General features: G+C 50.2%; 1 protein-coding gene and 1 long non-coding RNA gene across 2 annotated transcripts in view; one reads left to right on the top strand and one right to left on the bottom strand.

Annotated features, from left to right (window-relative positions):
- Positions 1 to 23,514, bottom strand: part of clasp1a (cytoplasmic linker associated protein 1a) — a 63,987-nt gene that overhangs the window by 1,708 nt on the left and 38,765 nt on the right. Inside the window, exons 23-39 of the mRNA XM_088003673.1 lie at positions 22,746 to 22,849; positions 22,110 to 22,354; positions 18,218 to 18,281; positions 18,111 to 18,113; positions 17,868 to 18,031; positions 14,833 to 14,911; positions 14,621 to 14,764; positions 11,684 to 11,833; positions 11,507 to 11,613; positions 9,935 to 10,054; positions 9,605 to 9,752; positions 7,351 to 7,597; positions 3,853 to 3,909; positions 2,965 to 3,155; positions 2,740 to 2,868; positions 1,064 to 1,270; positions 666 to 782 (exon numbers count right to left, since the gene is read on the bottom strand). Of these exons, the coding sequence (XP_087859799.1) occupies positions 666 to 782; positions 1,064 to 1,270; positions 2,740 to 2,868; positions 2,965 to 3,155; positions 3,853 to 3,909; positions 7,351 to 7,597; positions 9,605 to 9,752; positions 9,935 to 10,054; positions 11,507 to 11,613; positions 11,684 to 11,833; positions 14,621 to 14,764; positions 14,833 to 14,911; positions 17,868 to 18,031; positions 18,111 to 18,113; positions 18,218 to 18,281; positions 22,110 to 22,354; positions 22,746 to 22,849 (2,276 nt within the window). The remainder of the gene's footprint in view (positions 1 to 665; positions 783 to 1,063; positions 1,271 to 2,739; positions 2,869 to 2,964; positions 3,156 to 3,852; positions 3,910 to 7,350; positions 7,598 to 9,604; positions 9,753 to 9,934; positions 10,055 to 11,506; positions 11,614 to 11,683; positions 11,834 to 14,620; positions 14,765 to 14,832; positions 14,912 to 17,867; positions 18,032 to 18,110; positions 18,114 to 18,217; positions 18,282 to 22,109; positions 22,355 to 22,745; positions 22,850 to 23,514) is intronic.
- LOC148160995 (uncharacterized) lies at positions 1,207 to 2,029 on the top strand. Its single transcript, XR_015762327.1, has 2 exons — positions 1,207 to 1,481; positions 1,924 to 2,029. It is a non-coding gene; the product is annotated as an uncharacterized LOC148160995 (long non-coding RNA).

The following is a 23,514-nucleotide window of genomic DNA, read 5'->3' as shown; positions in this document are numbered from 1 at the left end:
TAGGCCGTTCTGTTGTAGATCTGCTGGAGATGGATTCACACTGGACTCTAGAATATTGCAGTGGGCCCACATCATCACCCCTCCACCACTGTGCTTCCTTGGACCAGAAAGACCAGCAGAACCTGATGTTGGACCTGAGACGGGTACAGTGTGTGTGTGTGTGTGTGTGTGTGTGTGTGTGTGTGTGGTCGGGGGGAACAGTCAGGTGGGCCTGACCTTCACAACTCAAGGACACCTGGACAAATTGGAGCCACAACTTTATTATCGGCCAGCCGGTTGGAACCGGCTGAAGAGCAACAACATGGGAAGAAGATAAGGCTCAGCGTCTGCTAGCAGCACGGGGAGAGCCGTTGCTGTGTGTGTGTCTGTGTGTGTGTGCGTTTGTTTGTAATACCTTGTGGGGACGATTTTCCTGACATATGCTACGTTGTGGGGACCAATCGCTCCTCGTGGGGACCTGAGCCTGGTCCCCACGAGGGGAAACCCTGTTTTTGGGTCAGGGGTCAGAGTTAGGGCTAAGGTATGAATTGAGTTTTGGTTGGTTAGGGTTAGGAAAAGGGTAAAGGTCAGGTTTAGGCTGTAGAAATGAATGGAAGTCAATGGAAAGTCCCCACAAAGATAGCAAAACAAACGTGTGTGTGTGTGCGTGTGTGTGTGTGAGCTACCTTGCTGCCTGTCAGCTGTGCCAGGTGGGGCTTCAGCTCCTCTCCAATCACGGCGTAGATGGCCACCAGGCAGAACACGCTGGCCTTGCGAACGCTGCTCTCTGTGTTGTCATAGCCCTGCAGCAGAGACACGCAGCATCAGGCACGCCCACACACACACACACACACACACACACACACACACACACACACACACACACACACACACACGGCGGGTCAGCAGGAACGTGGGAGGAGTCGCACCCGGAGCAGAGTGCACACAAACATTTCCAGGGACAAATAAGGCAAATAATTCCCACTGTCCAAATATGACCATTGTCCAAATAAGCCGCTGTGCGGGCGTCATGGAAGAACCCGCCGAGGGCTGGAAACGGGTCGGAACCGGAACCAGAACCCACCTGCAGCAGGCCGGGGATGATGTCGGGCAGCAGCTGCAGCAGCGAGTCCTTGGCGATGCGTTCAATGACCTTGGTCTGCATCTTGATGGCGGCCAGGTTGATGGGGTAGTCGGCGGTCTGGACGATGGGGCACAGCACCTTGATGCACTGCTCCGGGTGGATGGAGCCGGCCAGCGTGGACGCCGCCTCCTCGGCCGCACGCACCACCTGGGGCGACAACGGTCTGGCTAGAGACGGGCCTCGCAGCCGACCTCTGACCTCTCACACCGAAACACTCTTAGCCATGTCAGTCATTCTGCTGCCTCAACTTTGAACCGATTTAAGGCCAAAAACAGGGAGACAAATAAGAAGAAGAGCAGAACTCCAAACTAAAACCCAAAACTATCGACAGGCTCCAGGAGAACCAGAACCTCTTCAGGTCCAGGAGGACCAGAACCTCTTCAGGTCCAGGAGGACCAGAACCTCTTCAGGTCCAGGAGAACCAGAACCTCTTCAGGTCCAGGAGGACCAGAACCTCTTCAGGTCCAGGAGAACCAGAACCTCTTCAGGTCCAGGAGGACCAGAACCTCTTCAGGTCCAGGAGAACCAGAACCTCTTCAGGTCCAGGAGGACCAGAACCTCTTCAGGTCCAGGAGAACCAGAACCTCTTCAGGTCCAGGAGAACCAGAACCTCTTCAGGTCCAGGAGGACCAGAACCTCTTCAGGTTCAGGAGGACCAGAACCTCTTCAGGTCCAGGAGGACCAGAACCTCTTCAGGTCCAGGAGAACCAGAACCTCTTCAGGTCCAGGAGAACCAGAACCTCTTCAGGTCCAGGAGAACCAGAACCTCTTCAGGTCCAGGAGAACCAGAACCTCTTCAGGTCCAGGAGGTCCAAATCACTGTGATAAACAGCCTCTGCTTTTAATCAACAACAAAATCTGGAAAAGGAACGAAAGACGGCGATAAAAGATGCAAATTCAGAGAAATGGAGAGAAAAAGAGAAAGATAAAAAACCAAAAATATAAAAAAATGCAGAAAAAGCAACAGAATTTTTCATGTCAAACAGTTTAGACATAGAAACAGAGCTGAACTCAGGAACCCATGTGAGGTTCTGGAGGTTCTGGAGGCTGCAGACCCGTCAGTGGAAACCAGAACAGAACCGATCTGGACCCAGTAACATTCCAGGATCGACACGTGGTGTTTATCGATCCTCGGTCTGCCGGAGGAAAACTACTGGAGGCCAGAGCACATCCCATCCTGCAGAGGTCAAAGGTCGCAGCTGTTCCCGCTCAGACCTGTGGAAGGACCAGAGCTGCTGCTGGAGAACATGTGATCAGGGGTCAGAGGTCATCCAGTAGGATAATGATCCAAAACACTCAGCAGCTTTAAAGAGAGGAGCTGAGAAAGTAATTTATTGCCTCACTGTGAAGCTGCAGGTTATTATTATAATAATTATCATCATCACTATTATTACTATTATTATAATAATAATGATGATAATACCAGGCTGCACAGTGGGGCAGTGGGTAGCACTGCTGCCTTGCAGCCAGGAGGCCGTGGGTTCGATTCCCGGCCCGGGTCTTCCTGCAGGTCTGAGTGTTCCTGGTTGTTTGTCTTGTTTCTCCTGCTGACCTCATTTAATTTAATTCAGATCCAGGTATTAAAACCCAGAGCAGCAGAACCAGAACCAGATCACCTCTTTATGGGAGTCCTTGTGGGCCTCCAGGGTCTTCATGATGGTCAGCTCAGCGTAGTTCCTGAATCGGGCCGGCTGGTTCCTCAGGATCTCCTTCAGAACCCGCAGGGCCAGGGCCCGGATGGTGTGCTGCCGGGAGACGAGAACCGGGTCAGTACCGCCCCAGAGTCCTGGCCCGGTCCCTCTGGAGAGAGACCATCAGCAGGCCCCAGAACCAGAACCTACTTCCTTGTCGCAGAGCGTCTCCAGCAGCAGCAGCAGGACGGTTTTGAAGTGTTCGTCCCACACGGGGGCGCTGTCCTCCCGCGTGACCTTCAGCAGCTCCAGCAGCGCCGCGCGCCGCTCCTCGCTGCGCTCGTTGTGATTGGACAGCTCTTTCAGCAGGTCGGCCACCAGGTCCGAATGGTCCGGTCCGACTGAGAGGGGAACCAGAGAGGGGTTAGCATGTTCGCTAGGACGATTCTAGAACCGGGAAACGTCCCAGAGTCAGAGCAGAACAATCCGATCCAACAGAACCAACCCGACCTGACAGAACCGACCCAGTAGAACCAACCCGACCTGACAGAACCGACCCAGTAGAACCAACCCGACCTGACAAAACCGACCCAGTAGAACCGACCCAGCAGAACCAACCCAGCAGAACCGACCCGACCTGACAGAACCGATCCAACAGAACCGACCCAACCTGACAGGACCGACCCAGAAGAACCGACCTGACAGGACCGATCCAACAGAACCGACCCGACAGGACCGACCCAGAAGAACCAACCCAGAAGAACCGACCCGACAGGACCGATCCAACAGAACCGACCCAACAAAACCGACCCAACCTGACAGGACCGATCCAGCAGAACCGACCCGACCTGACAGGACCGATCCAACAGAACCGACCCGACCCAACAGGACCGATCCAACAGAACCGACCCGACCTGACAGGACCGATCCAACAAAACCGACCCGACAGGACCGACCCGACCCAGAGGCTAGAACCCTCTGGGTTATACCCAGGAACAAACAACAAGCAGGCAGGAAGTGGGCGGAGCCACAGGATCCTGAGGAGATAAACGGGAAACAAACAGCAAGAGGAAGAGGAGGAGGAGGAAGAGCGTTTACCAGGACAAAAGCCTTTAGGGAGACTCGTCTTGTTTTCACCCGAATCCTTCCGCCGGCCTGCAGGGGTGGGGGTGGGGGTCAGGGGTCAGGGAGGATGAAGATGGAGGATGAAGATGGGGAGGTGGGTGCAGAGAGAACAATGTCATGGCAGCAACAGAAATAAACGTGCTGAACAGCTGGATGGAGACATGTTTGGTTTCAGCATCTTTGCTTCCTGTTGCCATGGCGACAGACTGAGGTCTGAGGTGACCTCTCACCTGGATCACAGGTTACCACCTGGCTGCTGCGCTAGCATTAGCAGCTGATCCAGTTCTGAGTGGCGCCCTGCATCTGAGGCGTTAGCTTCTCGTTCTACTTTCTTTTCATGGTCCAGGATTAGTAACAATAAACTTATATTTATTTTACATCTATAAACAATACAGTAATAATACTATAGGCTGTTTAGCTCTTAATTTTAATAAAATATTGTCACACAAATATCACCATGTCATTCTGGGTAAATGTCGTCTGATGGTCAAAGTAGCTCCGTCCAGCCAAACAGTGATGCGTAACGTCTTTAAGCCTTTTCAAGTTGAATCGGAGAGTTGAAATCGATCAGAATGTAGAAATTACATGGAGTGATGGTGATGAAGAGGACCAAACGGAGGAAGAGGACAGTTGGCCATAGGAGCTGCTGCTGCTCCCTTCAGCTTCATAAATGAAATGATGAATGAGACTCACCTCTGGTCGGACTGTGTGATCCGACCAGAGGACACAGCTGTACCTGCATGTCCAGCCCGGTGACAGCTGTTAGAGCCTTCCTCAGTTTTGCTTGTACAAGTGACTCCAAGTCTTCTGGAGAGAAATGTTGAGGGCCAAATAGGCCCTTTGTAAGTTGTGTTCAGCTATGGCTCTCCCACTGTGCTCTTCTTTTTGTTCATGTGGGAACAAAAAGAAGGCAGGAACAAACAAAAACTCACCTGTTTTTGTTTGTCTTTTTTGCTTACAGCCTACAGCGACACAATGTGGCATTATCTAAAATTACACCAGGCAAACACAATATGATAAACTCCATAGACATAATATAAGAGTAGACCCCGCATTGACTGCTCCGGTGCGGGAAATACGGCGGCCATCTTGGAGCGGTATACCCTCCTACTTTGCTCAACCAAAACAGCAGAAGATGCCTCAGCACTGAGAGATATTGTTGTTCGGATCTATGGATTATTGATGTGAGGGCTCCACAGACAACATTTCACAAGTAAGATGGACATATTATTGTGTATATATTGTGATTAGAATATTACTTTACTGTATTTATGTCCACCGGCGAGATACCAGCTAATATTAGCTACAGTACTTGGTGTAATACGGGTTCAGCCCCGCTATGAAGGCTAACTGAGATTCTGTACATCTAAAAAAATTAATTATTCTCTAACATTGACTTAGATCAGAGGTTCCCAAACTGTGGGGCGCGCCCCCTAGGGGGGGCGCCGTGTCATTGCAGGGGGGGCGCAGGAAGCCGTCTGGATGAAAAAAAAAAGAAAACATGAACACTGTATGCGCTGGGTTTTTACCTTAGAATGGCCAACTCTCTGTTATTCCTGTCAGTTTGATACAGTAGAGGCTTCCACACTTCCCATATCTGTGTCCTCTGTCACTTTTATCAGCAGTTAAAACTGTTTAATCCGTTGTTAACATGTTGTAACCTGTTTTTCCGAGCCGCCTTTAAACGCAACATGAGCGCTACGACGCTCGCGCTGGGTTTACACCTGTGAAGGAGACCTGCTGCTGCTGGGCGGAGCTACAGGTGTGTTAGAATCACGGCAGCAAACCAGCAAAACGCAAAGAACTTTTCACAGTTTTTCCCTCCAAACTAACCGACTGAGTTGAGTAAAGCTGCTGGATGCAGGTAATGTTAGCTAAAAGATGACTAGCAGGTAATGTTAGCTAAAAGATGACTAGCAGGTAATGTTAGCTAAAAGATGACTAGCAGGTAATGTTAGCTAAAAGATGACTAGCTAATATCAATACAGAACCTTAAGCTTAGCAAGTACCTTGTAGGCTACTGGTGTTGGTTTCTATTTTCAGCTACGTACATTCATTTTGCCCCCAAAAAAGGCGATCCCGCCCCCCTCCCCCGTCACACGCGTCGTTTCAACCAGACAGCCATTTGTAATCCATAGGGGGGGGGGGCGCAGAAGAAAAAGTTTGGGAACCACTGACTTAGATTATCTGACACAAGGGCCAATATTAGAAATGAAACAATATAACACATATTATAAAATGATGAACGGCTGTGTGCTTTGTAATATGCTCTTCATACATCGATATCAGAATATTCCATTCCTATTCTATTGTTATAGCCACTAAGCATATTTAAATATGATGAACTATGTATTAAAAACATATTTAAAAAATACAATTGTTTATAAATGTAGCTTTGATAGATGATTGAATATGGTTTACAGTAACAAAGTGTGTTATGATCGATTAAATGCGCTGATACGTCATTGTGCTGCTAAACACATAACGCTGAGTGGAGTGGAGTACCGCTCCAAGATGGCCGCTCTAAATCTCGTCATCGACAATAGGCAGATGCATCTGTTCTTTTATTATGTCTATGATAAACTCAGGTAAAGTTAAGCTTGCTGTGTTTACTCTGTAGGTTCCAGAACAGACCAGGCCAAAACGTGTCATCAACCCATCGGTGAAAAAATGGTGACCTCCATGGGTGAAAAATATAACTAAAGATAAACATTTTTGAAGTAATTATGAGTTTTGATGTATCACAAACTGCATTTTGTTAGCTAAGAAAATTTCGACATATTTAGGCCAACATGTTCAGCTAATCCTGCATCCCTTTAAAGCAGTGTTTCCCAACCCTGGTCCTCTAGGCTCACTGCATGTTTTAGGTATTTCCTTGCTTCAGACCAGCTGATTTCAATCGATGACTGATTAACAGGCGTTTGCTGAACTGCAATCAGTTGAATTAGGCACATTAAAGCAGGAAAACCTCTAAAACATGTAGAACAGTGAGCCTTGAGGACCAGGGTTGGGAGACACTGATTTACAGGGTCAGCCGACCATCACTGCCCCATGACTGCCCCCTGCTGGTCAGATAGTTATACAGCCAATGACTGCTGTCACTTTCTACCAGGGCTGCACAATACTGAGCCGATTGTCATCACAATGTTTACCAATATTATTATTGAAATATTTGCTTATATTATAATCATTGAAATATTTTCTAATACTATAGTCATCATGATATTTACTAATAAAATCATAATCACAATATTTTGTAATATTGTGCAGCTCTTATTTGAACCCTTCCATAGTGAGGGAGTCTTCCTGCTGCACAGCGCCCTCTCCAGGAGTCACAGAGAACTGATTCTGGGATCTGTTAGCATGTTAACAACCTGTGTGACTCCTGATTCAACCTGGAGACAAGGCCAGGTGATAACAGCAGGTAACCTTTGACCCTTGCTGGGACATGCAGAGTGTCTGCAGACTCACAGTCACGGAACTGCTCCACGTCGTCGTCGAACACGGCCTCCTTCAGCGCGCTCTTATCGTAGGCGCAGATGGTTTCTCCATAGCCGTAGGGGGCAAACTCGCGGCTCCGGGGCCCAGAGAAGGACCGTGGCGACGGCGTGTTGAGCAGTGACGTCTTGTTATCCAGGGCGGTGCGGCCACCTTCCACCACGTCTAAACCCAGACGACCATCAGGACCTGGAGACGGAGCCACGACTTCTCTTCCCACCTGGTGGGAAAGACAGGAGGAAGTTCAGAATTAATCACATTTTCAAAATAAAACACCAGGATTTTGCATCTGCAAGAAGCCGACATCTGGCAACTGGAGCTTTATAAATGCAGTTATTATATCTGGTTTTCCTGTAGTATTACTGAATATTAGAAGGAAGTGGAATCTTGTGACTGGCATCAGGCGCCAGTAATCCACCAGTAATCCACCAGTAATCCTCTAGTAATCCACCAGTAATCCACCAGTAATCCTCTAGTAATACTCTAGTAATCCACCAGTAATACTCTAGTAATACTCCAGTAATCCACCAGTAATACTCCAGTAATCCACCAGTAATACTCCAGTAATCCACCAGTAATACTCTAGTAATCCTCTAGTAATACTCTAGTAATCCACCAGTAATCCTCTAGTAATACTCTAGTAATACTCCAGTAATCCTCCAGTAATCCACCAGTAATACTCCAGTAAACCACCAGTAATCCACCAGTAATACTCTAGTAATACTCTAGTAATACTCTAGTAATCCACCAGTAATACTCTAGTAATACTCTAGTAATACTCTAGTAATACTCCAGTAATCCACCAGTAATATTCTAGTAATACTCTAGTAATACTCTAGTAAATACTCCAGTAATCCACCAGTAATACTCCAGTAATCCACCAGTAATACTCTAGTAATACTCTAGTAATACTCTAGTAATCCACCAGTAATACTCCAGTAATCCACCAGTAATACTCCAGTAATCCACCAGTAATCCTCTAGTAATACTCCAGTAATCCACCAGTAATACTCCAGTAATCCACCAGTAATACTCTAGTAATACTCTAGTAATACTCTAGTAATCCACCAGTAATACTCTAGTAATACTCTAGTAATACTCTAGTAATACTCCAGTAATCCACCAGTAATACTCCAGTAATCCACCAGTAATACTCCAATAATCCACCAGTAATACTCCAGTAATCCACCAGTAATACTCCAGTAATCCACCAGTAATACTCCAGTAATCCACCAGTAATACTCCAGTAATCCACCAGTAATCCTCTAGTAATACTCCAGTAATCCACCAGTAATACTCCAGTAATCCACCAGTAATCCTCTAGTAATACTCTAGTAATACTCCAGTAATCCACCAGTAATACTCCAGTAATCCACCAGTAATCCTCCAGTAATCCACCAGTAATCCTCTACTAATACTCTAGTAATACTCCAGTAATCCACCAGTAATCCTCTAGTAATACTCCAGTAATCCACCAGTAATACTCCAGTAATCCACCAGTAACACTCCAGTAATCCACCAGTAATCCTCTAGTAATCCTCTAGTAATCCACCAGTAATACTCCAGTAATCCACCAGTAATCCTCTAGTAATACTCCAGTAATCCACCAGTAATACTCCAGTAATCCACCAGTAATACTCCAGTAATCCACCAGTAATACTCCAGTAATCCACCAGTAATACTCCAGTAATCCACCAGTAATCCTCTAGTAATACTCCAGTAATCCACCAGTAATACTCCAGTAATCCACCAGTAATCCTCTAGTAATACTCTAGTAATACTCCAGTAATCCACCAGTAATACTCCAGTAATCCACCAGTAATCCTCCAGTAATCCACCAGTAATCCTCTACTAATACTCTAGTAATACTCCAGTAATCCACCAGTAATCCTCTAGTAATACTCCAGTAATCCACCAGTAATACTCCAGTAATCCACCAGTAACACTCCAGTAATCCACCAGTAATCCTCTAGTAATCCTCTAGTAATCCACCAGTAATACTCCAGTAATCCACCAGTAATCCTCTAGTAATACTCCAGTAATCCACCAGTAATACTCCAGTAATCCACCAGTAATCAACCAGTAATCCTCTAGTAATACTCTAGTAATCCTCCAGTAATCCACCAGTAATACTCCAGTAATCCTCCAGTAATACTCCAGTAATCCACCAGAAATCCACCAGTAATCCTCCAGTAATCCACCAGTAATCTACCAGTGGGACACTCACAGCGTCGTCCCTCTTGCCGTCGCGGCGCAGCGACTCGTTCAGGTCCTCCTGGCTGCGGTAGCTGAAGCTCTGGATGGCCTCCGTGACGCCGCGCAGCGAGCTGTAGATCTCCTCGGCGTTCATGTTCTCCGTGTCGTACTCCGTCACGCTGCCGAGGACAGAGGCGGAACGGTGGTAAGAAGACGCAGCTGGAGCAGAAACACGGCCACCGGTCCGCATGCGTGCGCAGTGTTTCTGCTGCCGGTCCGGTCCAAGCGTGCCGACGTGTCGCTGAGCGACGCCTTCTGCAGCGACGCTCAGTGACAAACAGAACAACTGGACTCGGTCTACCTGGGTGAAAAGGCTCGGCGCAGGGCCCTGAGGCCGGGGGCGGCGGGGACGCACTGAGGCAGGGGGGCAGCAGGGGGCGCAGCGGGGAGCAGCCCGTCGACCCCCCAACCCCACAAACGACTGTAGCAGCAGGAAGGAAGGATGGAGGAGAGGAGAGACAAAAAGAGTCTGAGCTGAGAGGTTCAGGTTAGAGGACAGATCTGCTTCCTGCTGACGGATCCAGAGGTTCTGACTAGTGGCATGCCGATCGATCGGCCACCGACCATAATTGTCCGATTTCCGTGAAAAGGTGTATGATTGGTGATCGCCGATCACTTTCTTGTTGCCGATCACCTGCATCTCAGACTTTGCGCCCTGCAGCTGCCAGCGTTTCTCCTGCGCTGCTGCAGCAGCAGATCCTAAGCGATGCCCAGAGTGAATAGGAACGTTTGCGTGTGGCGACAGAAAAACACCTCGGAGGTGAAGCTCGTCAAAATGCATCAACACAACTAATCTGACATTTAAAAAGCAAGCACTTGATGGAGGGTTGTAAGTTATCGAGGTTCATTGCAGGAAAAAGACACCCAGAGCGATCAGACAGCAGGTAAAGCAGCGCACAGCTACCAACACTCACCTGGAAGAGCACGATGGTTAGACAGCTAATAACCTGAAAATAATCTTACTCATCAAGCTGGCTGGCTCTGCTCTCGCAGGTGGACCGCCGCCACTCGGCGCTCCACCTGACGGTGAACTCTCACACCGACCGTCTGCTTAAAGCTGCAGGATGTAACTTGAAAAAGTTCTTACATATGTATTAAAACGTTCGCTGTCCTGGCATGAGAGATAATCTGTGAAAAAAAATTAAAATAAAAGATGTAGCTGCTCTCCAGATGTTCTGTATAATTACACCGCTCGGTCAGAAAGCAGCTAGCCATGCTATGCTATCAGGCAGGTTGATCTAGTAACAGGGTTAATTGTTTTAATGCAACCTGCTTTTGACTTTGAATGAATGTTTCATTTTTTACTTGACATTTGATACAGCAGTGAGATGTATTTGACTTTATGTATAATTTAGGCTTTGAGAGCCTTAAATATTTTATTACAGGTTTTTCTGTTGTCTTTTTGACTGCATACTTTATGCAAAGGGCCTGCAGGTATTTTATGTTTTTGTCTAAATTAGGCGATTTCATGGTTCCGTTTTGCCAGATCTCATAGCAGCATTTATACCTAAAGAGAAACATTAACAGCCGATCAACGTGATTGGTATCGGCAGGAAAAAACCTGATCGGAGCATCCTGAGGTTCTGACCTTTTGGATTCGGAACGGTTCCGGCGGTTCTGATGGAAAACTTTTCACTTCCATCAGGATCTTCGCTCTCAGCAGGTGTCATCGCTCCATTACGATTTTTAGCTTAAAGTTGATGATTTCTACGCGAGTTTATGGTAGCAATGGCCGCTGCCACCTGTGGATGGACCATCATGGAACCAGAACCCCTGGTGGGTCGGTAACAGAACGCCTCGCAGCCAAGGTTCTCCAGGACCAGCAGGCAGGTTTGGTGGTGACAGAACCGGCCGCGGTCCGGTCGCTTCCTACCTGGGAGACAGGCCGCCGTGGGAGCAGTTGGTGGGGGAAGTGAGCGGGCTGGACCTGCTGGGGGCGTGGCGCGGCGCCGTCCGGCCCACCGTGTTGCTGGGAGACCCCTGGAGAACAGAAGCAGAAGCTGAGCTTGATTAGGCCTGGACCGGGTTTGGAGGTTCTGGAGGGACTCACCACGCCACTGCTGCTGTTGCTGGAGTTCTTGAGGTGGCTGTGCAGCAGCTTGGTGGCGCCGTCCTGGAAGGTCTTGGGCAGCGCGCCCAGCAGCATGGTGAACTCCGGCGTGTTCAGCTCAAACAGCGCGATCAGAACCACCTGGGCCGCCTGCACACAGAACCAGAACCGCTTACTGATCCCCGGTCAGCAGAACCAAACCTGCAGAGGAACCTCCGTCAGAACCAGAACCTGGCACATTCCTTGGATCAGAGCAGGAGAACTGGGCCAACAGAACCTCGAGAAGTTCTGGTGTCAACTCGGCTCTGGGTCTCCAGGAATCTTCTCCAGTTCTGCCGGGTTCTGCCCAAACGCAGGTCAACCAGCGTACTGAGGTCTAGAACCTGATCTGGATCCACCTGGTGGATCTGGTCTGCCCTCCAGAACCAACCCCTGACCCGGCCCGCTCTCTCAGCTGAGAGGTTTAAAATCGACTGTTGGATCCCAGACTCAGGAGAGACGGCCGTCCCTCAGCCGTCCCTCAGCCGTCCCTCAGCCGTCCCTCAGGCGTCCCTCAGCCGTCCCTCAGCCGTCCCTCAGCCGTCCCTCAGTCGTCCCTCAGCCGTCCCTCAGCCGTCCCTCAGGCTGTCCCTCAGCCGTCCCTCAGCCGTCCCTCAGCCGTCCCTCAGTCCGTCCCTCAGGCGTCCCTCAGCCGTCCCTCAGCCGTCCCTCAGGCTGTCCCTCAGCCGTCCCTCAGTCCGTCCCTCAGTCCGTCCCTCAGCCGTCCCTCAGGCCGTCCCTCAGCCGTCCCTCAGGCCGTCCCTCAGTCGTCCCTCAGCCGTCCCTCAGCCGTCCCTCAGCCGTCCCTCAGGCCGTCCCTCAGGCCGTCCCTCAGTCCGTCCCTCAGTCGTCCCTCAGTCCGTCCCTCAGCCGTCCCTCAGCCGTCCCTCAGTCGTCCCTCAGCCGTCCCTCAGTCCGTCCCTCAGTCGTCCCTCAGTCCGTCCCTCAGCCGTCCCTCAGCCGTCCCTCAGGCCGTCCCTCAGTCCGTCCCTCAGCCGTCCCTCAGGCTGTCCCTCAGCCGTCCCTCAGCCGTCCCTCAGTCCGTCCCTCAGCCGTCCCTCAGGCTGTCCCTCAGCCGTCCCTCAGCCGTCCCTCAGTCCGTCCCTCAGGCTGTCCCTCAGCCGTCCCTCAGGCTGTCCCTCAGCCGTCCCTCAGTCCGTCCCTCAGCCGTCCCTCAGTCGTCCCTCAGCCGTCCCTCAGCCGTCCCTCAGTCGTCCCTCAGCCGTCCCTCAGGCCCTCCCTCAGTCCGTCCCTCAGGCTGTCCCTCAGCCGTCCCTCAGGCTGTCCCTCAGTCCGTCCCTCAGCCGTCCCTCAGTCCGTCCCTCAGGCCGTCCCTCAGCCGTCCCTCAGCAGTCCCTCAGGCCGTCCCTCAGCCGTCCCTCAGTCGTCCCTCAGGCCGTCCCTCAGTCGTCCCTCAGGCCGTCCCTCACCCGTCCCTCAGTCCGTCCCTCAGCCGTCCCTCACCCGTCCCTCAGTCGTCCCTCACCCGTCCCTCAGCCGTCCCTCAGGCGTCCCTCACCCGTCCCTCAGTCCGTCCGTCACCCGTCCCTCACCCGTCCCTCAGCCGTCCCTCAGGCGTCCCTCACCCGTCCCTCAGCCGTCCCTCAGGCGTCCCTCACCCGTCCCTCAGCCGTCCCTCACCCGTCCCTCAGGCGTCCCTCACCCGTCCCTCAGTCGTCCCTCAGCCGTCCCTCAGTCGTCCCTCAGCCGTCCCTCACCCGTCCCTCAGTCCGTCCCTCAGGCGTCCCTCAGTCGTCCCTCAGTCCGTCCCTCACCCGTCCCTCAGTCCGTCCCTCAGGCGTCCCTCACCCGTCCCTCAGGCGTCCCTCAGTCGTCCCTCAGCCGTCCCTCACCCGTCCCTCAGTCCGTCCCTCAGGCGTCCCTCACCCGTCCCTCAGTCGTCCCTCAGTCGTCCCTCACCCGTCCCTCAGGCCGTCCCTCACCCGTCCCTCAGTCCGTCCCTCAGCCGTCCCTCAGTCCGTCCCTCACCCGTCCCTCAGTCCGTCCCTCAGCCGTCCCTCAGTCCGTCCCTCACCCGTCCCTCAGTCCGTCCCTCAGTCGTCCCTCACCCGTCCCTCAGTCCGTCCCTCAGTCGTCCCTCAGCCGTCCCTCACCCGTCCCTCAGGCCGTCCCTCACCCGTCCCTCAGGCCGTCCCTCACCCGTCCCTCACCCGTCCCTCAGTCCGTCCCTCACCCGTCCCTCAGTCCGTCCCTCAGCCGTCCCTCACCCGTCCCTCAGTCCGTCCCTCACCCGTCCCTCAGCCGTCCCTCAGGCGTCCCTCAGGCTGTCCCTCAGCCGTCCCTCAGCCGTCCCTCAGTCGTCCCTCAGCCGTCCCTCAGGCGTCCCTCAGGCCGTCCCTCAGCCGTCCCTCAGCCGTCCCTCAGGCGTCCCTCAGCCGTCCCTCAGTCGTCCCTCAGCCGTCCCTCACCCGTCCCTCAGTCGTCCCTCAGTCGTCCCTCAGTCGTCCCTCAGTCGTCCCTCAGTCGTCCCTCAGCCGTCCCTCAGGCGTCCCTCAGCCGTCCCTCAGGCATCACCACGACGACCGTGATCCAGGACCCGGACCGAAGTGGGACTCGTCTCTCCAGAAGCTCCTCGCTCGCCCAGATGTGGAGGCCCCGTCTCTCTAATGGGGGGGCGTCCAGGTGATGGACCAGAACCAGAACTCAGTCGCTACTGGGTCAACTAGGGATTCTGATAAAAGGCTTTCATAGTTTCAGATCCAATTAATTTCAGGGTTTGAAATTCATTAAATCACATCTTAATCAGCCAAACTTTAAATTCAAAACCTTTTTACTGCTAATTTATTGAATAAACAGATAAATGAGCTAAAAACAAAACAGTTTTAATCTTCAGGTGGAAAACCTTTGCTCTCGTATCGCGGATGAAATGCCTCTCACCTTCCTGACGTCAGAGCTTTTCGGTTCGGTGGTCCAGGTAATGATGCGGGACACCGCCAGCCGCGTCTCGCTGGAGTTCACAAAGTCGGTCGGGTCCATCTGGCGACCCAGAGACTCGATGTACTTCAGGATGGCGACCTTGACCTGCAGACGACGGGACATTTAATCCCAGTCCGACGGAGACGCGGCGGCGGGAGACGACTGTGGCTCACCTTGAGGTTGGGGGTCTGGGTCTGGTCCACGATGAAGCGCATCAGGATGTTGAACTGCTGGTCGAAGGGGAACGACTCCCTGAAACGCAGCAGACAGAAGCTGAGTTCAGCATTCAGGCAGATGACCTCTGACTCAGCAGGAGCTGACCGGGTCAGAGTGAAGGAAACCCTGAAACCAGCTGGACGGGTCAACGCTGGACATCATCTACAACCATCAGAGCTCGTTTCCTAGGAAACTTGGATGATTTCTCTGCTTTCACTGATCAGAAATTATGTTTGAAGAGAAAATATTCAGAGCAGAATAATTCACACCAGGTAACTGGCAACAGAATCAGATCCAGATCCTGGTCCAGGTCCAGGTCCAGATCCAGATCCAGATCCAGATCCAGGACAAACTCACTCAATCACCTGGTTTGTAATTGGTAAACCTCAGGGCTGACGATTTGGGCTCCTTCTGGTCCATTTTATCTAGAATTTATCTTGAGTTTCCCCATCGGGGAAAAATAAAGGTTATTTTAAGTCTATTCTGGAACCAGAGAAAACTACACTAACATAAATATGCAGATGATGCTCTGCTTGTTAGAGAGAAAATGATATTTTCAAGCTGTCTGGCACAGGTTCAGGTCACCGTAGCCAGTCTTGTTGATGATTTGGCTGAGGGGGTTCAGGCCTATGCAGAACAGCAGTGGGGACAGAGCGTCTCCTTGGTATATGCCACATTTGATGGACACTTGTGCAAGTGGTTTGCAGTTGGCTTCAAGGGTGGTTTTCCACAGCCCCATCGAGTTTGCAATGAAGGCTCTTAGAGTCCTATTGATGTTGTACATTTCTAAGCATTCAATGATCCAGGTGTGTGGCATTGAGTCATAGGCTTTCTTGTAATCAATCCAAGCGGTGCACAGGTTGGTGTGTCGGGTTTTGCAGTCTCGGGCGACTGTGTGGTCTACAAGGAGTTGGTGTTTGGCTCCTCTACTATTTATGCCGATGCCCTTCTGTGCCGTGCTCATGTATTTATCCATGTGTCCGCTTATCTTAGCCGCTATGATGCCTGACATGAGCTTCCATGTTGTAGAGAGACAGGTTATTGGCCGATAGTTGGATGGGACTGAACCCTTTGAGGGATCCTTCTGGATCAGGATTGTGCGCCCTTCAGTTAGCCATTCAGGGTGAGTCCCATTCTGTAGCAGCTGGTTCAGTTGAGCTGCCAGTCGCTCATGGAGGGCAGTGAGTTTCTTTAGCCAGTAGGCATGGATCATGTCAGGTCCTGGTGCTGTCCAGTTTTTCATACCCGAGACTCTTTCTTGGACATCTGCCACAGTGATGGTTACTGGGTCTTGTTCAGGGAGGTTGCTGTGGTCCTCTCGTAGAGAGGTTAGCCACTGTGCATTGCTGTTGTGGGACGCCTCCCTTTCCCATATGCCTTTCCAGTATTGTTCAGTCTCCAGCCTTGGTGGGTCTGCTCTGTTGTTAGTACCCTGCCATTGAGAGTACACTTTAGCTGGTTGGGTGGAGAAGAGCCGGTTAATCCTCCTGGCTTCATTCTCTCTTGTGTATCTCTTTAGGCGGCTGGCCAAGGCTTGGAGCCTTTGTTTGGCAGTTTCGAGTGCTTCAGGTATGGGCATCTGGCTGTACTTCTTAGGTACTGATCTTTTCATTGCACCCCTTAGGAGCTCTGACAGCTGGCTCACTTCCCTCCTTGTTATCTTGATCTTAGCCTCTAACCGTCTTTTCCATGATGGATATTGGGTCTCATGGTTGCTCTTATAGCCGAGCATTTCAAGGATCACTGATGCTGAGTTGTATATCAGCTCATTGGTTTCTGTTATGGTGTTGGTAGGGATTGTTCTCAATGCTGCATTCACATCTTCAATGAGACTTTCTGATGGTACTTCACTCAGCCGCTGTAATTGGTGTCGGGGTTGTCTGGTGTTCATTCGGGGCCATGATTCTCTCTCAGGTCAGTTGCTGCCTCGTTCAGCTTTGATGGTTCGTTCATTACTGACTACAGAAATAGCTAAAATATAAAAAGTGTTAATGTAATAAAGGTGAGGGTGCTTCATCTATACAGTTTAGTAGAACAATTACACACAGATTTTGAGTTAATGGCACACGATTTGGAAGCTACTGAAGAAAACATTTCATATTTAAATTATTTAAAATATTGAATATGACTTAAAATTTTAATAGAGGATAGTGTACCTCTTGTAATAACATGAATGACCACATTTTTGTATCAGTTGGACACAAGACAAGGCATTTATTTACAGGAGTGTTCGGAAATTTACGGTCCCTATGTGAAACTCCGAGCGCTTGAGGAGGGACCAGTAAAGAACAGCTGGCCGAAATTAGCGTTCATAAATCGGATCAACCTTGAGTTGAACGTCCCTTACTCCGCGGAGCGCGAATATCCAGTATCCAACTTGAAAACAACTTCCCTGCGGTCGGTAACACAATGAAAATACCGGTGTTCTGACTAGTTTGTTTTGGTCTGTGGCCAACAAAGATGGCGCCGAGCGACGTAAACGTCACATGCAGTGACGTCAGCTCCAAAGCTCTATAGCAGGACGTTACTGAATGACCAGGACGTATTTAACTCATCAGAGATTTATCCTGAGACCTGGTAAGGCTTTTGGATTTAGTTGTGGTGGTACCACTGGGCCTCTGGAACCTGAAAACAGTAGTGGAGCTCAGAACGTTCAGCCTATCTAGGAAAGGCAGCTCTACATTTCAGCAGTTCACAGACCCTCTAACTCAGTGTTTCTCCACCCTGGTCCTCAGGCCCCCTGTCCTGCATGTTTTAGGTGTTTCCCTTCTGCCACCTGGATTGTAGCTCTGGGTGATTAGCAGGTTTCTGCAGCTCCTGATGGTCATGCAATCATTTGAATCAGCTGTTCTGGAATAAAGGCTCATCTAAAACATGCAGAGCAGGGGGGCTGAGGACCAGGGTGGAGAAACACTGATCTAAGTCATCGGATCAGCGCCTTAGTGATAAAAGCTTGAGCAGCACACAGGCCACGCCGTGTCTGGGTTCTGACCTGGTGACGTCCAGAGCCTTCTGGACCTTAGCCTGGACTGAGCCCAGCAGGTCGGCGCCCATCTTCTTCAGCAGCTGAGTGAGCAGGACAAAGAGCCAGTCCTGCAGGTCATCCTTGTGCACCGTGACAAAGTCCACCAGCGTCTCCAGGAACATGCTGAACACCTGGGAGCAAAGGCAGGTTCTGGTCAGACTGGCTCTCAAACCGACAGGGAGGACACGAACTGAAGGAGCAAACACTCACTCTCTGGAGTTAGAGCCACAGCAAGGCGGGCCGTGCAGCAGAACACACACAGTTAGATCCAGAAACATCTCCAGCTGAAGACCATGCATCTATCTGAGGGTCTCTACCTTACTGTGGGGGTCTGCAAACATCCTGGTGAAGATCTCACAGAGTCTCTTTAGCTCCACCCGGCTGCAGAGACAACAAACAGCCGGTTAGAACCTAACAGAACCCAACCCAACATGCATGTCAGGTTCTGTCAACATGGTAATGGACTAAACAGTCAAAATGACTGTTTTACCAGTCGTTTTGACCACTCAAAGCGCTTTACACTAGAGCCACATTCACCCATTCACACTCACACATTCATACACCAATATGGAGATCGGTAGACAGTTTGATTTGCCCATTGACATGTGGCAGGAGGAAGCTGGAATCGAACCTACAACCTTCTGATCACAACACTACTCTACCCACACAGCCACAGCCGCTCTGTGGGAGGAGTACAGTCACCAGTGTTGTAGTACTCGAGATCGGTCTTGGTCTCGAGACCATTTTTTGATGGTTTCGGTCTCGTCTCAGACTCGGACGCTGAGGACTCGGCATTTTATTTCAAAACCAGTCGAGACTGCAACTGTGAAAATATCACTAAACGTGCAGCATAGCAGCATACAGTCCAGTTTATTTGTTAACATCTTTGTTTTCACTGGATGCAAAACGCACCGATTAAAATCCAACCAATAACGTGTTTCTGTTTCTCCCCTCCCCAGCTTTCACTTGCACGCGGCGCTCTGAGACATGCACAGTTGTTTTCTCTGAGCGGCAGAAGATGTCTGTCTAATCGTCAGTAATAATAGCGCTGCATAAATGATAAGAAATCCGATGGCCACAGCTAACTCAGCAGCGCTTCACTTTCACAGACGGTGGGGACAACGTCTAACTTTTTTCATCATTTAGAAAAGAATCTCAAAGAAGGTAAGCTCCGTTGATGTGATGCTAGCAAAGCTAGCTGTATAGAGACACATAAGCATAAGAGGTGTTGACTGACTTGTCGCATATGTGGGAGAACAATGTGTCCAAAAGTCTGGAATATATTGATGTGACATTCAGAAACAGTCCGATTCTTCTGAACGGCTCTTTACTTAGAAAATAGGACTGGAGTGTCACTGAGAGCCGTTCTTTGTTCTTGTAATTCTCTGCGTACACTGCAGTAGCTCTCATTATTTTATGTAATTATGTACATTGATATTTTTTTAATTAACAAATAAATAAAACACAAGAACGAAAGAGCACACAGAGCATGCATGTGATTGAGACCAGGGGTTCCATCCCATATTGATTATTGATATTATGTTATTTATTTACAGTCTAAATGTGTTTTGTATCAGTTCTTTATTTCAGTTACATTGTGACATTTAGTGAATATTCTTTTTGGGAGGCTGGTCATCTTTCCTGTTCAGAGAATGTGGGGGAAGATGTCAGTTTGTTTCTGATTTAGATTGGTTCAATTGGAGTTAATTGAGTACTTGCCTTTCTGGGTGTGTCTCAGCAAGGTGGAGCAGAGAGGGAGACAAATTATCCTGGAGCAAACCATCTTCCATTAAGAGGGGTAATACTCTGAGGATTTATATTTAGTTATATTTACTTTTGATTGACCTTAGATTAGTTTTAATAATTTGCATGCATGTAAAATTTGTTGGATCATTTATTGTTTGCTAGGTTTGTGTAAGTAGTGTTTGTTTCTTGTTTGTCTTTTTTTTGATCACCCCTTCACCTGGTTAAGTGTTGGAACTTGCCTCAGGTATGAATGTCAGCTTCTTTGCTTCACTGTGTGTAAGGTGACCTGGAGCTCCCAAATAAACCCACCTCAACTACATTTTGTTGCCTCACTTCCTTCCTGAATGCAGTGCCTCCGCCGGTCAAAGTGACAATGCACATTGCTCTATGATTGTTTTCGTTCAAAGTGGCAGCTGTAATGTCTGCCATGGTGTCAGACTACCTGGCTTCATGTAGCAGGAGAGAGGGTGAGAACAGTCACAGTGAGCGCCTTGTGATTGGTTACTTCTTGCTTGTTGCTCCTTGGTCAGTGTTCATAGTTGAGCGTTATTTACCGTCAGGGCATTGCCTCAATTGCTATGTTTAATGGTGCAGACAGTGGTGGTTTCTTACATGAGCAACATGGGCAAACACTCAGGGCATTATCTTTTTAGAGATGGCACGAGACCACCGTGGATTGTAGCACAAAGATGGAAGATTTATATTTAATAAATTTGTAAAATTTATTAAATATTTAATATCTAGGTGTTTTTATGGGAATATGCATCTTTGAGATCAATTTGAGAAGCAATTTTGATCATATTTCACCATTTTATTGTGTCCTGTATCGCGGGGCGCTGGTCTTGGTCTAGACTTGGTCTCGGACCCTAAAAGTCTTGGTCTTGACTTGGTCTCGGGTTAGGTGGTCTTGACCATAACACTGTCATAGACGTAAACATGTGGAGTTTATTTATTTACTTTAATTATTTCTAACAGACAAGAAGTAAAACTTTCCTGGGATCTAAACAGGAACTTTGGTCAAACTAAGCTGGATCTTTGGAAGAAAAACTGCTCAGGAAACGCTTCATTCCATGTTTACTTACTTAGTTCTCTTCCACACTATACTGACTCAAACCAACCAAACACAACCTGTTCCCCTCCTGGCCTGTGGGGGCGCTGCACTAAGAACCACTGAAGGAAACGACATGAAAACCTCTGAAGACACTGAGAGAAACTTCCTTCTTCACCAGATGGAAACAAGATGGAGATTTTAGCGGTTGGAGGATTTCTCTCTAGTCTTTGGCTAAAGACCAGGAGCCATTTCTGCTGCTAGCGCTAGGCTAGCACGTTAGCTTCGGTTGTATTTACCCAGAATGCCCTGTGCTGTAGTCCACTTCCTGCCTTTGGAGCGTTCTCCGGTCCGCTTGGTGCTCATATTTACCAAACCAGAGTTCACTTCAATCGAACCCAGACCGAGGTTTGGAGAACCAAAGGTCAGAGGTCATTTAGCATTCACACCTCACCAACCGTATAGCAAGAGTGAGGAGTCGGGTTACAGTGGACCGGAGTCGGGTTACAGCGGAGCGGAGTCGGGTTACAGCGGAGCGGAGTCGGGTTACAGCGGAGCGGAGTCGGGTTACAGCGGAGCGGAGTCGGGTTACAGCGGAGCGGAGTCGGGTTACAGCGGACCGGAGTCGGGTTACAGCGGACCGGAGTCGGGTTACAGTGGACCGGAGTCGGGTTACAGTGGACCGGAGTCGGGTTACAGCGGACAGTCGGGTTACAGCAGACCGGAGTCGGGTTACAGCAGACCGGAGTCGGGTTACAGCGGAGCGGAGTCGGGTTACAGCAGAGCGGAGTCGGGTTACAGCGGAGCGGAGTCGGGTTACAGCGGAGCGGAGTCGGGTTACAGCGGACCGGAGTCGGGTTACAGCAGAGCGGAGTCGGGTTACAGCGGACCGGAGTCGGGTTACAGCGGAGCGGAGTCGGGTTACAGCGGAGCGGAGTCGGGTTACAGCGGAGCGGAGTCGGGTTACAGCGGACCGGAGTCGGGTTACAGTGGACCGGAGTCGGGTTACAGCGGACTCAACAGGGCTGGTGGTGATGATGCAGCCTTAGTCATTCCTTGGAAAAATGTCTGAGATTTAAAGTGATGATCTTTCCACAGCATTTATGCGGTTATTACAGCCATCGTGTATCTAACCTGGAAGTTGGTGACAACAGAAAGAGGTCGGTACAATGAGGATCTGCCATTTGACTGGGATTGAATAAAACCACTTCAGCTTCCAGTTTGTTAAAATTCAAGATGTTTTGAATTTCCTCAAGACAGTTGAGAAGAGCCTGAATGGGGAGAGCATCTGGCTGCTGAAGGGGGACTGCATCTGACAGTCATCAACATATTATGGGAGCTCTGTGTTTCCTTCAAATAACTCCCAGTAGCAGAAGGTGCAAGGACTTTACTAACCCTCCCTGACAGGCTCCCACCTGAGGATCCTTTGGCTCTTCAGCAGGTTCTGCAGGCCCAGCAGGCCCTCCTTCCTCTCGGACCAGTTGGAGCTGGCGCAGTGGTTCAGCACCTCAGCCACGTCCTCAGTTTGCCGCAGGTAGTGGGGGATGCCTCCGTTCCTGGAGCTGTAGGAGCGCTCTGAGCAGGCGCTGGACGCGTCGCTGTTGGCGTCATCATCAGAGTACATCCCAGGAGACTCGTAGCGCCGCCGCAATGGCTTCCTCTGCAGCGGAGAGGGAAACGTTCATGCAGCGTCATGCAGGAATGAGAGCTCAGTGACCAGGGATGGAGGTTAAGACACATGCAGAGCTTTGATGTGATTCAGTCCTGATCTGTGAAACAATCTGTTTTCAACTCAGAGGCAGGCGAGGCTCTGGAGCAGAAACGAGACCGAAACCGGAGGAAGTAAAGGAGGCAGTGAGACAGACAGGCTGGCGATGGAGTGAACACAGACAGCGGGACACATCTGTCTACCTTGTTCCTGGAGTCTCCCAGCAGCTGCAAGCAAAATGCCAGAAGGAAGAGGAGCACAAACCCAAACTGTCAAGGACCTTTTCTCCAACTTTCCCCCGCTGTTCTGAAGGATTGTGGCGTGGAAGCAGGAAGTCACTCACCAGAGCGTCGGCCACAGCCGCCTCCACCTCGGTGCCGGTGTTCAGGACCCGCATGGCGTTCACCGACGCAGAAATCCTGGCTTGGTGGGTCAGACCGTATCGATCTACAAAAACAAGACGGACCGCCGATTAATGAAGGGAACCGGCTGCCTGAGACTTACCTTCTTCTTCTTTGGTTTAATCATCAGCGCACAACAAGCAGAGGAACTCAACAGAAGAAGAAGAAACAGAAACATGCACCAGATGTTCAGAGTCTCATTAAGGGATGAAAACTGAAACAATCAGGCTGAAAACACAAGGAACAGAAAAACGTCACTTTCTGTGTGAAATGTGGATTGGAACCAAAACTACATGTTTTCCATGACAACTAAAGAAAAATCTGCCATGCTGGAGTAAAGACTGAAATCTGATGGGTTCTGATGGGTTCTGGCTGCAGCCATGAGGAACGACAACAGAAGCAGACTGGTGGACCACTCCAGCTCACGCTGGGAGGACTGGGAACATGCAGGTCACCTGACTGGCCGTGGGGTTCTGCTGAGGACAGAGCGCTGGTGGAACGGGAGTGGCGTCTGGAGGCTGCGAGAGAACCAGGAAGTCACTACTGGATCAGAACTACTGGGTCCAGTTTGCCCAGTTGGCCTCTGGGTTAAATATGACAGCAGAGGACCAGGCCCCAGAGCCACTCACATTTAACCTTTGACCCTCCAGTCCTCAGTGACCAGCACAACTACTACAGACACATCCAGACCATCTTCAGTAGCTCCTCTAA

This window comes from Poecilia mexicana, unplaced genomic scaffold (genome assembly GCF_051168715.1).
Source record: "Poecilia mexicana isolate PSO_F unplaced genomic scaffold, ASM5116871v1 scaffold_2, whole genome shotgun sequence".
NCBI classification, from domain to species: domain Eukaryota; kingdom Metazoa; phylum Chordata; class Actinopteri; order Cyprinodontiformes; family Poeciliidae; genus Poecilia; species Poecilia mexicana.
This window is presented reverse-complemented; position numbering and strand designations above follow the sequence as displayed.